General features: G+C 40.4%; 1 protein-coding gene across 3 annotated transcripts in view; it reads right to left on the minus strand.

The window, feature by feature from the left end:
• Nucleotides 1-17,521, minus strand: part of LGMN (legumain) — a 35,179-nt gene that overhangs the window by 5,016 nt on the left and 12,642 nt on the right. For all 3 annotated transcript variants that reach the window (XM_014957687.1, XM_014957684.1, XM_014957685.1), the window contains exons 2-9: nt 14,385-14,567; nt 6,610-6,707; nt 5,675-5,756; nt 5,062-5,147; nt 3,210-3,285; nt 2,686-2,748; nt 1,775-1,841; nt 10-128 (exon numbers count right to left, since the gene is read on the minus strand). In XM_014957687.1, the coding sequence (XP_014813173.1) occupies nt 10-128; nt 1,775-1,841; nt 2,686-2,748; nt 3,210-3,285; nt 5,062-5,147; nt 5,675-5,756; nt 6,610-6,707; nt 14,385-14,522 (729 nt within the window). In that variant the 5' untranslated portion in view covers nt 14,523-14,567. The remainder of the gene's footprint in view (nt 1-9; nt 129-1,774; nt 1,842-2,685; nt 2,749-3,209; nt 3,286-5,061; nt 5,148-5,674; nt 5,757-6,609; nt 6,708-14,384; nt 14,568-17,521) is intronic.

Raw genomic sequence — 17,521 nt, forward strand, 5'->3', positions numbered from 1 at the left:
ATAACATACCATATCCGAATCTTCCATCCAATTCACACTGTACCAGTCCCCAAGATAAGTCTGCCTTTCATCATCATAGTAACATGCATAAGATGACTCTCTGGGATTGGCAGCTGTTGTTGCATAAACTGGAAAAGGAAATGGGAAAGTTTTTTTTTTTTTCTTATTTTTAACCCCCTACATGATTTAGTACTTTGCTGCATGTGATATATTTACCCAAGTATTTTGGCTTTCAGTCATTTACTTTGAAATAGCAGGAAAGAAAGAAGCCTGTTAATCACTCTGCTCAGTCAGCCTCAGTGCTGTTACAAAACCTCCTTCCTTGCTGCCAAATGCGAGGTCTAGGGTGCTTAAAGAAGAATATACATTTCTGGGGGGAAAATCTATCCAAAGAACTGCCTGACAACACTGTGCACTGACAACCACTAATGTTCATTTTATTTATTACAATAATAATGTCTTCTTTCCAAACCTGGAGTAAAACACATAAATAATCTTTTCTTTCAGAAAATGCCACCTTCTAAGTTAATACCCTTTCTTGGATAAAGCTCTACACTGAGAGAAAAGGAAAACAAACCTCTACAACATCTGCCCCAAGTACAGTGTTCCTAGTAAGTCATCTCTAACACAGTAGAAATACTGTAAATGCATCTTTACAGGTATTATTAAGACAAAAGCTATTTTGACTTTTTGCCAAAGTCAACTCATAGCATACTTGTGTAACTGAAGGAAAGTCCAGGTTTCAAAATGAAAGAGTGTTAGGCCTGCTTTTATGTAGCTACAGTGTTGTTTCTATTCAGAATGTACATGAAGTTCAAAAGCCCCGAAAAGGTCTCAAATCTTGTCTGTGTAGTGAAGTGCTGCTCTTAGCACCCTTTAAAATGCCAACTAAGTAACCAGTTAGGCTTTCTGGTTCATCATTGAAGGCTGCCAAGGACAGCTCTGTGGTGCAATACATAAACTGTCAATTTTCCGCCTTTGTAAGTCTGTGGGAGAGCTGGTCCCTGGACTGGAAATTTCGAATAGAACAAACTTTGAAAAATGCCAATTCACTGAGCATTTATTTTGAGCAATTTTCAATATGAAACATTCTGTGTGAGCTCTGTTTAAATCCTTGATAGGGCTGTAAGAAGCCTAGGTGGGTGCCAGGCACTGTACTCCAGCGCCAAAGACCCAGGAAACCACAGCCAGGCCCATGGCTGGTTTCCCCTGGAATCACAGCTTCAAAACTACAAAAAAGCCAGAGCACTTGGTCTCCCTGCCACAGGAGTTTGAAAAGACTGTGACTCCTCGTCCTAATCAAGGCTGAGCTCACAGCTGTGCAGCAGGGAGCTTAGAAACCCTGAAAAATCCAAGTTCCGCTTCCTGGGGCACTGTACGAGTGAGTGTAGCAAAACTGCCTGGCAATGATGTCTCTCAAGTGCCTTTGCTACTCAATGAAACTGAGGGCAGGAACTTCACACCTGCTCTTAGTGGGCTAAGACATGTCAGTGTAACAACCACCAATTCAAGGCAACCACATAGTTCCTGAAAAGAAGTACTTTTTCAACTTCTCATTTGCAAGAAACTGAAAGCCTTGTTAATCTTTGTAACACTCCATTAATGCTTTAAAAGGAACTTCCCATAAATGGAAAACATGACTTTCTCGAATTCTTGTGCTTCCCCCCTCAAACTGTACAAAGTGCATTGAACCGGTTCTTGAAACGGTGTCTGTTTTGGTCGTGCCTGTGACAACCTGTGACATTTAAGTCCAGTAAGTTAACTGATTGCTCACCATTTATATTATCAGCCAAATGATTCATCATAGATCCAGACTCGCATGCTTCAATGTAAAACACCATCTATAAAATAAATCAGAGACCTATAGAAATTCCATGAGGAAACAGAGAAAAGTCCTTCAGTACTCTTCAGCTATAGCTAGTTGGCCTGTACTGCTATCCCTGAAATAAACGCTGTCCATAATGCTACAAAATAAAACACAAAAGCAAATAGATCAATTTTCATTTTTGGGAACTAAACTATATGGAAAGGGAAAACACAATTGCTGAATGAATGAAATACACAATTGCTCTTTAGGCACAGCAATGTGCCACTATTGAATGTCGCATTTCCAGAACCAATGGCCCCAGAGGTGTTCCTAACTACAGCCAGCCATGGCAGACAGATTACCACAGAAAGTTGCTGTAGAAAAGCAAGCTACTAAAATGTTCTAAATATTATTTTTTCTGCTTAAAATGACTCGTGATTAAATAAATGCACAGAATTTTCTGACAAGAGGTACAGCCTCTTAAACTACATTAGTAACTATAAGAGAAACATGAGGTCTACACAAACTTCCTGTAGTAGCAGTGCAGCCTGAAGTGAACAAAGCACAGGAAGAACAAGTCAGGTGCATATTATGGGGGTGCAGTAGTTAACGGATGTTATTTCTCCATGGTTGGTCAAAATATATACCGTTATTGAAAGGCAGTACATTACAGCTCAACATTGACTGCAAATAGACAGTAAACTAAAAATGGAAAGAGAAATTTTGGAGAGGATCAGTCCTTGTAAATGCAAAATCCTAATCCAAATTTCATTGCATGGCAACAGCTTCCTCCTGCTTTAAACAACTCAAAATAAAGACAAATCTCCCTCTCTCATGCCAGCTACTCTTCTAATTTCAAAACCAATATGCTTCTTTACCTGCCGGTATTTTTTGTGATGATACATGTACCAAATAGTCTTATTCAAGTCCTTCACGTGAAGCTGTAAAATAAGAAGGCTTGTATTAAACCCACTTACGTTCAACAGACATACAATTCACTTAATAGGAATAAATGCTAACTCTTGTGAATATGCTTACTGTTGCCCATTAAATTTATCCAGTGCTTTGCCCTTCTGAAATACAGTATTCTAGTATTTACCACTCTGGAAAAGATGAGTAATGGTCCCAGATGATATGTACGAGAAAGCCAAGTCATACCTGTGTGAAAAAGTCTGGACCACCAAAGTCCAATGAAATACTAAAAGACTTAATCTCAACTTGAATGCTTCCGATTCAAACTGGAAAAAATCCATACTGGGGGGATGAGGAGAATATTGCTCTGCCTCCCCCCTCAATATGGCTGTGCATCAAATATTTTTGTGTTTTACATATTTTACTTATTATTTTAGCATGCCATTAAAAGTATGTTTCTTATGACAAAGTAACCCCCCAAAATGCTTACATCATCATCAGGAAAAGCCAGAAGTCCTGGAGCTCCATGATCAGTGAAATAAACGAACACATGATCCTTGGGACCACTGTAATGAAAAAAAATCGCAAATTCTTTCCAACCACTCCAACCTAATCTTCATTACAACAACAATCACCTGCTTCTCATTGCCATGACATGTCAATATTTGAAAGCAATACAGCTGAAGCACTTCCTCCTCTTGGTAATATTTTTTTCCTCCCAAAGCACACTACTTTGGGTGATCATGAGAGGAGATGAGTGTCTGCAGAAGGAATGAGAACGGGGATACAGGCGAGTCCTTCAAGTATGGGGAATACAGCAATTACACTTCACATTTCAAACTGCAAACTAATTGCTGGTCAGGGAGGGGCTGGTACATTGAGTACGGTGGAAGCACAGTTGTTTTTTTTACGCCTACCTGAAGAATCTGTTATATTGTGGGCATTTGTAGGAGTCTGGTAAAAAAGGAATGCTTTTAGAGCTAAGTTATAGTAAGGCACTAGTAACACAGGGATAAGCCATAAAAACACTCACTACTGTTGTGATCTGCCTGGCCATACTAAGCCAGATCAATGTCAGCCTCCATTTCCATGAAGAACTGATGTGTGTGCAAACCCACCCCTTAGGTTAGACTGGCATTTGCACGAAGTGGCTGTGCAGCTGGTTGAGCACCGCTCACTCACAGGCTTGGATTCCCCAACATCTGTGCAGCACACAATCTGGTGTAGATTTTTACTGCACTCTAAACCAGACAGATCATGTTTGGGTGATATTAAGGCCTTGCCCTAACAGCCAGATCTGCAAAGGGGTTTTGCTTTTACATTGTATTCAGGGACAATTAAATATGTGAATGGATTGAAAGGAGACACCCAAACCCTCCTCTCTTCCTCTGTATCAACGGTCCAGAAATCTGATTTTGCTCTTGCTCTTTCCTAACTGTGAAGAGGTACGACTGCAACAGCTCAAGAGGACATTGTCCAGCCTTCTGCCTGGCCGATAACCTGCTGGTTAGGGAACAACCTGAAAGACAATCTAGAAGCTTTTTGGGCAGAGGATAATTGAGTTCTTGTCCCACCCTATAGCAGAAGTCAGGCTGCCTGGAAATTCACACAACAGAACCTAACAAAGAAAGGCAGGGTGTTACTTTTCTGGCCCCCACTCTTAAGCCTAACTACAAAAAATTCAACCAAGGTGAAATATAAATAAGACTTTTATAGGTGGGTTTAAATAAATCATCTTCCTGAGTAGCTAAGAGTCTCTGGCCCTCTGCATAGCCACTCCCTTATTTGACTTACAACATCAAACTTTCACAGGTGAGGTGTACTCTGAAGTACTTTTATTTAAATGAAAAATGCTTTATAGTCACCTCTTGACTCATTCCAGCTACTAGAAGAGAACAATCAAGTAACTGTGCAGCAATTTACTAACGTTTTGCCGGTATGCCTTGCATGTATCATTTTCGATCTCAGCTTTTCAGGATGAAGTTTAAACAAACAATGGAAAGCAATAGCTTATTCAACTACTGCCCTGTTCCTTCATTTTTTCAGTTCTCCCCAATGCCAGGGCAGGATTCTTCTCTTCTGTTTCATTGCTTTGATCTAAAATTATACTGTCAGATGAAGACAGGCACTTATAAAATTTTACTTTAACCTTTAACTAGGTTAGTTCTTCAAAATGGTCAAATTTAAATTCTTAAAGGTTTTACAGGAAACACTGTAAATAGAAAAATATAACATGAAACAACTCTTTACCAGCAGTGCTGAGTCAGAAATACAACACACCTCAGTAAATATGAAATGTACAATTACACATGCAATTATTTTCTAAATTAAACTTCTCTTACCTTTTCAACACTTTTCCTGACCCCACTCCCTTCACTGCTTCCGCATCTCCTCTGAGAACAGCAAGGAAATTCTTTGGAGTAACATCCTAAGGATTTAAGAGGATTAAAGTTAAATCTGATCATAAAAACAATAACAAAAACTTTGTTTAGAAAGATGGCTTCTGAAAGTCAGAATCCATGCGGGGATGGCAAGTTTAGCTGGCCATTCTTTTCAATCCATCATCTATATACAATGTATTAGCCACTGATGACCGACTTGGACACTGAATCATTAAATCATCAAGTGATTGGATTACTGTTCCAATTTAATGAAACAATTAGTCTTACACAGCTGTTCTTTATATTGAGTTACAACACTTATGAATGTAAGACTTTTCCTCTTATTTTGTGTGCCAGCACAGGAACAGTGTAAAGGTTTACTTTTATGACCACTGTTTCATTTCAAAGCATCTGTTGTTTATATTCATCTTATGAACACCAAACACCATGCCAGTGAATAAACTGGAGGCTTTATCCTACGTGCATTTTGGAGTGTAAGCTACAGGCTGAAAGGGTTTATGCAGAACACTGGCTAATGCTGAACCTTCCCTGGGGAATGGTGTTTCATTCCTACCTCCTTTGTATAGTCCTTGGGCACTCCAGCATACACATCTGTGCCATTAGGTCTATTGATGACAATGCCTTTTGTTGGATTTCTGAAAGTTAAACGGAACATAAATATGAATAATTAGCCACGAACCACACCACGACCACAGAACAAGGAGGAAACTGTTTAAACTGTCCTGACTGGCCAGCTTGCCTGAGAGAGAGTATGGGTGTTCCACCATGTGTCCTTAAGTGATCTCAGAACAAAAAGGCCTTTTCACTTCAGTCAGTTACACGTGCTTGCCTCAAGTGTCCTTACCCTCAGAGTACCTTCAGGTATCCCACCTCAGATCATGTTGATTAATCTGAAGATGTAGATGGGTGGTCTCTTACACTATCACCTCTCTACTTTCAGTCTTGCCTTCAGTCCCCTTTCCTCTTTGCTCCCAATGCTGCTGGGCATGGGAGGTCCACTAATTTTTGCTGAAGTTGTCTCAGAATTAGAGGCTGTGTAACTGAGCTGTTTCATATAGAAAGGAATGATACACTCTAGACAGTCACTAAGAATGGGACATGTACACTACTTCGTTGAATGTACATTCTGGGAATTAAACTCATTGTATCCTTTCAAAAAAGCCCTGCAAGTCATACATGAAGTCATCCTATGTTTGTGGTTACAGGCTATTTATCTGTTGCAAACTGTCACGCCTGGGAGTTAAGATCACTTGTTCTCGTAACAATGAAGGTCTGCAGCCCTGAGTCCCACACCTGATGCTCAGTTGTGCTGTAAGGGCTTAGAAAGCTCATGAGCCCTTTTCAAAGGAGAATTATTGCGCTGATGATTAAAACATCTCTACACATAGCACAGCTGGTTTTAAAGGCTTTTCTTACAACACTACTACAAACTCAAAACACACTGGTGACTGTGGCATGTCTGTAGTAACCATATAGTTTGTGACTTACTCATCATTATCAGCAATGTCATCATACATCATGACAATGATCTGTTCGTCTGGAATTCCATTTCGGTGTACGATCTGGTACGCATGGCACACGTCTGCCTGAAATTAAGCAGATTTTCATTACCAGCTTTAACAGAGATTGTATCTTTGAGACCAGAAGAAAAATAGCTCTGCAGGCTCTGCTATTATCCAAAAGAAACTGCACTCAAATATAAAAGACTGAAGGTTGTTAGAGGGCTGAAATGCACAGGTTAAACCAAAACTCAATGTCTTTCTCTAACTAGGAGCAGTTGCATTAATAATAGAGACTATGATTAAAATCTCTCTTTCATTTACCTATTTTGATTTCTTATTTGAATGGAAACCAGAGGTTACTTCAGACTTGGTAAAAATAACAAAATTTAACAAAAGGTTCTCAGCAATGTTTCGTGAGAAAATCTAAATGAAATCCTTGTGCACTGACAGACAAATCCAAAGTGTGCCAAGTAGAAGAAGAGTTGGATTTTCACCAATTTCAGTTAGTTTGTACCAAGCCTGCATGACTATGCATCAGACTGTCCTTAGCTTAAGCAAGTATGGTTTACCAATCTCATCATTGCGAAGATTTTATTCAATTTTGTTTTACTAGATGAAAATTCTGGTTAAGAAAAATTTCCTTTCTTACTATGCATTTCTTGTAGAGTAACACTGATGCTACTTCAGGGCAAGAAAACAGATTTCAGTGGAAAAGAGAATTGCACAATTTCTATTCAAGCAATTTTCCTGACTTGTACAGGATATGAATAAGCAGATTTTCTTTACAAAATCACCTTCCCTTGACACAGAAATAACAATACTCATCCATGTGATATTACAGTAAATGCAAACCTCTATCAGAACTCTAAATTCTTAGTAACCCCAGCCCAAAAAATTCTCTTCCTTTAGACCTGCAGTTTGTGAATGTCCTAATGGGATATCAACAATCATTCCTAAACTCTAGAACTACAACCTACAACATGCTAGAAAAGCTGTGCAGATTGGATGGAAGAAATCTCATCTAACAAATCCACACTCCAAATGCAGGTAAAAAGCAAGCTTTAAAGCTTACTTCTGTTGAGCTAATGTAATTTTCTGGATTGTAAACCAGTAGACCTACATGAGTTCCAATTACTTAGGAGTACCAGTGATTTTGACTAGTTTAACTGAAAGGACACCATAAAATCCTGTCACTTTATAATCTTTGGTCTTCTAAGTGTGGCTGAAGATGAAAAGTGAGGGTAGCTGTGCATGGTTCTAGGAAGGGTGAGGCACATTCAATGCTAATGAACTCTCCCACAGCAAAATCTCTTTCCGTGACTAACCCTGAACCCGTCCTTACTAACCTCCATTCTCTACTACACAGGTCAGCCTACATTCTCTTCAACCTATCCCAGACAATCTTCATTGCTTATAGTTTCCATTTCCTTGTATGTCATTATACCAGCTGCTGCCTCAACAAATCAAAAGGTTAAACTGAATTATAAAGGCATCAAATATAATACGAAACAGTGGAGTGCAGGTTTGACTAAATATGCGTTTGATTTTCAGAAGCAAAAAGTAGAAGAAAGCAGTAATCAAGGCATCTCTACACTGATTGATGAGTAGATCATAGATCCCCTCCCACTCTCCAGACACAATATACTGCTCTTATGCTGGCAGACAGTTAAAGGCTGGCAGCACACAGAAATGCTTAGGCATACTACAGTAATATAATATCAACATATTCAACCAGCAAGTGTCTGTGCTCCCACTGGCATATGACTGGTCAGTAAGGACTTCAGAGGTGTTTTTAATTAATACAAAAGTACCCAAAATTAGTTAAGCTTTGCAAATGCATATTTTCAGCTTTTTTTTTTTTGTCTCCTCTGTCCTTCCTTCTGATTCATTGACTGTTTGCTCACTAAGTCCTGTCTTATTAAAGTAGACATTGGTGGTAAATTTAAATGGGTTAGATTCCCTACTGTGGAGTGAAACAAATCAATATAATCAATTCCCCTCAACTGCAGCTATTTAGAGATTGTCCCAGCCTTCTAAGGCTTTTGCTAAGGAAACTGTACCTACTGGTAGCACAATGATATCACCAACACAGGCTAGAGCAGCAAAAACATGTTTTGCTGCTATAACTCCATTGGCTAAAACAGGACAGTTCTGAGTAAACAGTTGGGTTTTTTTGCATAGAATTAGCTGACCTGAGTGGCTACCTTTGATGTTGGTCACATGCTCCTCCTGTTCCTTCCCGTACACATAAAAAGCCATAAATCTCTATAAAAACAGAATAGAAACAGCCTGCTGCTAGAGTAGGGAGGCGTATGTGAATCTAGAGTATTTCCTGTTGATGTGTAACTGCATCTCAAATATTGCCATTTGAGTCTTATTTCTTCCAGAAATATTTCTGGCATAGCTGTACCTGTAAACCACCCTAAAAAAGACAGCTAATATTGTTGCAGATATCTTGTTGGTATTATTATTGTTGGTTTAGTCCGTGAATTGAATGTTATAAACATTTACTGGGTAAATTGTCACTAAATGTAACTCAGGCTTTTGTGGTGATGATTTGGGGTGGGTAGCAGCTGCCCTGAATGGGAGAATAGAAGAGGAAAAGGTACAGCTCTGCAACTGCTCCTGCACAACAGACCTCACATTCCAGCTCCAAAATGGACACTGTTAATGGCATGGTTCAGGCCCTTCCAGCCCAGGTCAGTCTAAACCCGTTGCTACATCAGCAAATTTCTATGGAATATCTATGCTCAAATAATTAACTCCTAGATTTTGAAAGCATGGGAATCAGAGATGGAATGCCCCCGTTTTCCTGAGATGGGCATTTTGTTTCCCAAAACGTACATTTGGGGGAAATTCTAAAAGGAAAAAACCCAAAACACCCCAACTTTCCTCTTCTATACAGCTGCTTAAGCATTTGACTGACACAGCTTTCAAGTAGACTGCTTGGGGTGGGGGTGGATTTGGAAAAATCAAGTTATTTTATGACACGTGCATGCATAAATAGTGTCTAAAGGGAAAAGCTTGGACTTCTGTGAAGTTGGTTACTTCTGGTCTTATGACTGCTGGGTTCATGGCTAAAAAGCATGTGTAAGGAAACGTCAGCTTCATTGAAAAGTGACACTGTCCCCATTACAGGTACACTGAAATGCCACAGACTAAAAAGAATGAACTCTAGTTTATAAGCATGGTAGAAAACAATGCCTGAGATGCCAGTCATGTTTCATTCCCCTGCTTAAACATACATCAGTGAATCAGCCAAAAACTCTAACTGTATTAAACTTAGGAAAGGTTTTCCCATAGCTTCAGTTAACATTTCCTCACTGTGCTTACAAAATTGTATTTGAAGCCAAGTAACCAAGGCATCTGTAATGTCTGTTACCTGCAAGACTGGAGAATTTAGGACTACCCTGAAATTAGACCCTGCTCTGGTTAGTTGTGTCCAAAGCCCTGAATAAATACAGCCCCAAGTGAAGCCAGCTTTAGGTTTGAGTTACCTGGTATAAATACATACACGCACACACACTTCTACTTTAGGAGAGGTAGAAGTATGGACAAAATTTTGTTTCTTTTAAGGAGAACTAGTTTGTGGGCTCATTCTCTAAATCTACCAGTAGCATTTAGTGCTGTATGTGCTCAGGTATGTCACTAAGCTTTCCAGAGATATATCACCTGTCTCTTTGCATAGCAGAGAGCTGAGCCACTTTCCCATGGAAGGGGGAAATACTCTTTCTGGTATGTATTATGAACATTTAGTTGCATTTAGGGAATAGCAGTCGGTCTGGTAATAAGAAAGCTGCTACAGAGAAGTCAGAATAACTGCTGAGGAGCAGAGAGGAGCACGTTTATAGTCCTTCCACAGCCCAAGGAACTCTAATCAAAAACACTAAGTTATGAGTAAAAACACCAAAGAACTGAGAAGCCACAAGCATAAGGCAATGTACAAGCTAACTGTGCAATGACAGTAAGCCTATCACATTGGGCTGTATACTATGCAAAACACTTAAAATTTATTTTAGGAACTTGATAAGATAAATGTGTAAGACAAGTTTAGATCATCCTTATTAGCAAACAGTCCCAGTTAGGCCACCACAGAGGCAACAAGTGTCTGCAAGGTGTGAATATCACTCATAGATAAATAAAAACAGTGGGTTTTTTTTTTCCTTCTCTACACATAAGACTTGCACCACTGATAGTGGATCCTGACCACTGACAGCTGAATTACAAGTCCTAGGAGTTTCAGATTCCTTGAGGTCACAGGTGCAAACTCAGCACTTAGAAAGACTGCACAGTCTTTACAAACTTGCTGTTCAGGGGGTCTGTACAGCACTGTGCAATGATGGATTATTTTCCCCAAAAATTTTCACATATGGAATTAGAGACATTTTTGAAGGTGTAATATTCTTCTTTTATGGTTGTTAAGTCAGATGAACACATCCTGCTATCAGGTAACTATTTCAGAAGGCAACAGAGTAAGTTTTGACTGTGTTGTGTGCGGGCAGCGTGTAAAACAACTGGAGCTCACAAAATGTAAGTGTAATACATACAACATCATGTATTAACTGTGCCCTGAACAGCTGAACTGAGCAACTGAAACTCAGAGAAGTGTGTCAGCTGAGGTCTCAAATTGCAAAGGGATAGTATGAGTGCTCAGTTGCATGTAGGGAACAGCAACCAGTTTGGTAATAAAAGAGTGTCACATTGACTAATTACCTACAGGCACATTCACATGTACACAGGCTAGCACAGAGAAGTTCTGAGGAAGAAAGGTGACAGAAAGAGGAAAGTGAATTAGAGTACATGTTTTCTTCTGCAGTCTCTCCCTTGGAAAGCAAAAAATTACAGAACTCTGCAATCCTGGAGCACTGCTTCGCTTTCTGACAGTGTAGGTGCTATTCCACTGAAAAACAACACGCATTTCTGCGTGTTCACTATAAAATGACTTTCATGACAGATGAAGCACAGAACTGGAAATCCAAGTCCTATTCCTAGCTCTACAGCAACTGACTTGAGCAAATAATCGAAATACTTACAGTGCTTTTGCTTCCATTGCTAGAAGGTACAGAGTACTAACACATGCAAAGACACGGTGATCGGTCTGCATAATGTTTCCAAAAACATATTACAACTCCTGAGATTTCTGCAGTAACTTTCCTCCTCTGTGTAACTCTCCTAAAAGTGTGAGGTTCAGCCAGTTTTGCTGGGAAAAAGTTTCCCCCATTTTTGCTACCCAAGGCATCCTTCTCTGGATGACACTGCCACAGACGGAGGGGATTTTCTAGGACTGCCTGCTGGGTCTGTCTCACAGTGTGCCCTCCCACCACGGCTCCTCACTCCTGCCAGGCCCTTAAGGTTGGCAACAAAGAGCCTCCAGGCAAGACAGAACAGGATGCTGATGAGCTGTACCTCGTGGGAGCTGATTCTTTTTGCAACATGCTAGAGGCACAGTACCTTGCCCAGGGCACATAAGTAAGAGCTCAGCCCCGTTCTGAAGGATTGTTCACACAGACTCTCTTTCTTATGATCCTGATTTCATAACTTTGATAGGATTATTAGTGGTGGTCTAATTTTTTTTTTTTTTCCAAATGTTAATACTGTGCCTGAAGCAAGCTGTAGAAGTTCAAATACAAAAGTTTCTGCGATTGAAGTCCAGAACAATTTGGCATTGCAGATATTTTGTATTGTTAGTTGATGTTATCTTCAAGATGAAGATGCTTGAAGAAATGCCATTCTCATTTTTCTAACCTTGAACTGCAATTACTTAATAACTGTGTGCAAAGCATGACCCCACACACAAGTTAATTTCCTTCTGTGAAACTGGCATGTTTAAAGGACTTATTGTTGGACACAAATAGGCAAGTGTGAATCTTCATAACTCCATTACACCTGGTAGATATACTTGCCACTGTAGTCTCACTGACAAAGGTTAAAAACCTCTATGCTTGGGCAACTGTAGGAAAGGAATTGCCATGAGCCACAGCTCCAAAAATACAGTTTTTATTTTGACTGTGAATGTTGTGGTATTAACTTCTCCTAGAGTGGAAGGGAGCCAGTGAGACTGGTTATACAGCAATAGCAAGAACCAGAGCACAACTCAGTAATTATATTTAGACACCCTAGGGCGGGCCGTGATCAAGTACAACACTAGTATTTTTATAATTGTTTTCCAATTTCAACTTTAAAAATATCTTTTTTTAGACCAAATTTTAAATAGGAACAGTTTATATTAAGGTTGTAATATTCCAACTATGATTATCAGGCGATATCCATAGTGCAATGAGCTGGCAAAATCCCTAAAACCAGTTTGTCAAAGTGTTGAGTTAGCATTTGCCAGTAACAGGTTCTTCTTCAGATGAAACAAGCTCGTCAATCTGGTTCTTTTAGTTTTAAGCTCATCCCTGTGCTGAAAGTTATAAACTGATTGTGAGCCGAGGGTGGGAAGAGAAACATACACATAAAACCCAGCATGCCCAACACATTGAAGGCTCATTTCTTCCTCAATTGACACAAACAGAGAGAATTAAGCCTCTCTAGAGTTTACAGGCAGTTACATTAGAAATAATAAATACTTTAAAAGCTTCAGTGTTCAGCAAATCAGTTCGATATAAGTACCCAGTACATTTAATACCGTTTAATTTTAAAATGCTGGGTTTGTATACTAATGTTTCAATCTTTGTCCGAGTTCACCTAAACCAACAATAATCTAGTAAACTATTTTTCTAACATTTAGAAATATACAGATGTATATAAAAATCAGAATTAAATAGACTGTGTTCTGCAGGAAAGCAAGAGGTAGTTCCAAGTTTAGAGCAAAGACTGCGTTTAAGTGTAGATTAAGTTGTTTAAGGGATTTCCCAAGAATTCCCCAAAGGAAAAACTGCCGCAGTCTCCCAACTGCTAATTATAAGTCTTGAATTTAATCAGAGTTAAGTCACTTGGATTTAATCCTGCCCGTCCTGACACTCACACTCAGACTACAATTCCACAACACCCTGGTTTGACAGCAGCATCAAACTCAGGAGTTCCTGTTCCCTTTTCTCCTCTTTCTGCCCTTCACTCTGATCCCTGCACACCAGTGCACCATATGCTTGTTGCACCAACACAACTCTGAGGCCATGCTGTCAAACACAATGAGTAAACATTTGGGTTAAGAACCCCCTTCTGTGTGTAATCCACCCCACAACAACACACTGTGCATCTGGAACCTTCACAGATTTAACTGGAGAGAAGAGAGGTTTTTCATAACATAAGGAAAAGAGGAAAACAAATGGAAAGAAACATGCATGTGTCTCAAAATTAGGTTTAGTTCAAGATATCATTTGTTCACCTGCAAACTGGGGTTAGATCCTCTAGGCCTAGTAATAGAATGCTTAGCCAAAATGATACAGGTCTCCCAGGATGCAGAAGGGTGATTAGAGGAAGAATACTGCTCCTCCTGCTAATGGCAGGTTTTCAAACGATGAAAGACTGGACAAAGTTTTAAGCAAAAAAAAAAAAAAAAAATAATTCAAATAGTAGAAGGAGCAGTGGAGCAGAATTCTTGGGGTGAGAATGACAAGAATTAAGAGCAGGCTGTGACTGAATCTTGTTGTTTGTTTTGAAAACTTCACATGCTCCTGGAAGTCTAGAAGTAGGAGAAGCACTTGCCCAAATGACAGAAGGGCTGAACTAGTCTAGGCAGCTATCACCTCCCCGCGAGTCCCAGAGCAGGGGTTTTCTGGAGTTTAGCCAGCAGCAGCAGGTGTGATCAGTGGTCCTTACCTGGTGTCGATAGTTGTACCAGCCATTTGAGCCTGCAACAATCACCACCCAGTGCTTGCCTCCATCTTCAGGTTCTTCCATGGGGAATGTGCTGATGCCCAAAGCACAGCCCAGCAGCACAACTGCTTTCCATATCATCTCTCTTCTTTATTTATTCCACAAATGGCAAGGAAAAAAGAATCCCTAATGAAAAAGTTTGAGAGAAGCAGATCAGAGGACATTAATCAAAAAAACCAAACACAAACATCAGTAATATCACAACTATAAGCTTTTCTTGCCTGGGGGGATTTTTTTGTGTTCTACAGACCATTCAACAGTACAATTTCTGGTCATATCTTCCTTTAGCACCGAGCTGCTTAGAGTTACAAGAGTTTTCTGTCAGCTTTCAAATCTGACTGAAAGCAATTCTGAATAGGACAACCAAGTCTTTCAGCTCCCTCTGGTTGTTTTGTTCTATAATAGCTGGTAGTGAATAAGCCTCAAATACAGAGCAAGCCTCAAGTATCTCACAGATAAAAAATTTTCAGATTAATACTGTTCTTTTGGTCTATGCTTATGTAGTTCACTGGTTTCCACTCGCTGGCAATTAGCCAATCGTTACTGAATCAAATCCCGGGTGATGAAAAGCACAAGGATCCATAGATGTGGAAAATTGCTTGGGAGCTGGAAGGTCAGAGGGTCACAAAAGCTCTCTGTGCCCACAAAGCCAGAGAGGGTGGAGAGTTGCCATGCCACTGCTCTGTGCAAGATATAGCCCTGACTGCTGGGGCTGGGAGGGGGAAGTGCAGACTGCGAGAGCCTCATGCTATTCGTGCAGCCTGTCGTGCTAGTGGGGAGCAAATGTGAACCGGTACCACATGAAAGAGTAGCATTTCCATCTCCTTCACACAATGGTTAAGTGTTTGCACAGCAAAAGAACTGGGTCTGAACCTGTGGACACCAAATTCAGAGCAGCAGAGGCAGAGAGGCGGTTTGAGCCCAAGCAGAAATGGCTCTTTCTACTTTCTTGAGAGGACCAGAAGTGGTGTCCCCACTAGTGAACTTCCTGAGCACCTTAACTGTCTGATAAAAGTGTTTGCTATAAAAGTAAACAATCTGGCCATATCTAATCAAAGGTTCGCTTTTGGTGGTTTGGGTTTTTTTGGAGGGGGTGGGGGGAGAGGGGGAAGACAGGTATGTATACTGGTCACAGTCTCAGGTCTGCTGTGTGCTCTCATAAAGCAAATCCCCTTGAAGAACTGCATGCTTTTGGCACATGCACAAAAATGACATACTTCCTCATGCACTGCGAGATGGGATTTTATACTGCCCTACTTACAAAACAGAGATTCTGGAGGTTGACCATTGCTGAATGGAGGCACGAGGTGGTGTAGTAAGAGCTAAGCTACTTAGTGTAGTTTTCTCTGGAATAGAAGCTGGAAACTCCCAAGCCGTACAACATGGTCACAAGGCACAACGTCGAAGCTACCACTAAACCAAACAACTAACCGTACCAAAGTCAGCCTCAGTTCCCCACAGCCAAATCCATCCACCTGCAGCCTCTCAAATGAGGCTGGAACAGAGAAGTAGCCAGCTGCCCTCCAAAGCAGCGGCGTACGTAACATGCAGTACAGGCCTTTCCAAGGCTGGATCTACTGGTCACCAAGATTAAGTCTTGCAGGCAGCAGCGTGAAAAACATATTACATATATTTTTGGAAGTTGGTGGTTTGATTTTTTTCTTTCTAATGGAGGTGGCAAAAATTAAAGGAAGTCATGTTAGCACATCAGCTCCTGTAGGAAGAGCTGTTACCACACAAAAAACCACCAGGACAGAAAGGAAAAGGCAAAACCAAACATTAAGGGCTGTGCCACCACTTCTTCCAGAAACTCATTTGAATACAGAAAACTTATCTTCCAACAATAAGCCACTCCTGTAACTGCCTGCAAGCGTGAGATTTGGGAGCAAGAACAGTACATGTTAATTTAACCATTTAGGGTTTGTTGAATTATTAGCTACTTCAGCAGTTAAGCGGATATGAAGAAATAAGCAGAATTTTTTGCAGTGTGATAGACAGTTGTAATCTCATGTGGAGCTGGAATTGCAAATTCATGTCACCTGTCACCAAACGTGGCTTTGTATGGCAAGTCTGCCTTGTCTGTCTTGTCACTTCTTCAGATGATTAAGATAAATAACACAAACAACTGTGTTGAAGATATACTGCATTTACAACATCCACAAAACCTGCCTATTCTGTTGCCTACAGCACCGCTAAGATTCAAACCAAGTTTTTTAAAGCCTTTGTAAAGTGCCACAATATGCCATGGGCCAACAAGCCTATTCATTCCAAATACTCAGTTTCAGGTATATCTAACTCCTGAAATATTAGACAAAAGAAAATTAATATGTTTTAAGCAATCTATTTAGATACCTTAAGTGAGTTTGACTTACTGGGATATAGAGTCAAATCTCATGCAAACAGAGCCCTCAAAGCTCATTATCTGTTTCACAAGAAGAAACTTTTTTCCATGTTCATTAAAGCGTAACTTTTCATTTCTCCAACAAAAAAGCATTACTTACATTTACATGAAAAATGTAAAGACAAAATAAATGGTCCAAATGATTGCTGAAGGGCTGGAGATACTTTCACGTGACACTTAGCTCTTTTGAGATGTAAATCATTAATTTGAATCCAGGACATGCTAATAGAAACCATGTTGCTGCCAGCTGTTCACTGTTCATACAACATAATGGCTAAACTCAAGGCAGACCCTGGTAGACAGGCATCCATCCCATGGGAACAGTCACCACCACTGGCTGTCAGTTACTGATACACCACGCAACGGAGACTTCAGAAGAGTGCAAAGTCCTGAACTAGAAACAATTTGATGGGACTGCCTTTCCTGATGAGTTCACACACCGAACTCCAGGAACACAGATGTGTGGCTTGCAGGACCCCAGGCAGCACCTCTGCACAGGGCTGTGCTGTGTGGGATGCAGATGTACCAGATACCAGCCCCAAATTCTGCCCGCAAACAGGCCCACAACAGGAAAGCCCAGGGCCAGAGAAGGAGCAAAGACTTATATTATCAAGCCCTTCAGGCAGGCCCTCCATGAGGAATTCAACAGCCTCCCACGTGGTGTGTGGATATCCAGATC

This window comes from Calidris pugnax, unplaced genomic scaffold (assembly GCF_001431845.1).
Source record: "Calidris pugnax isolate Ruff unplaced genomic scaffold, ASM143184v1 scaffold211, whole genome shotgun sequence".
In the NCBI taxonomy this organism is placed as follows: Eukaryota; Metazoa; Chordata; class Aves; order Charadriiformes; family Scolopacidae; genus Calidris; species Calidris pugnax.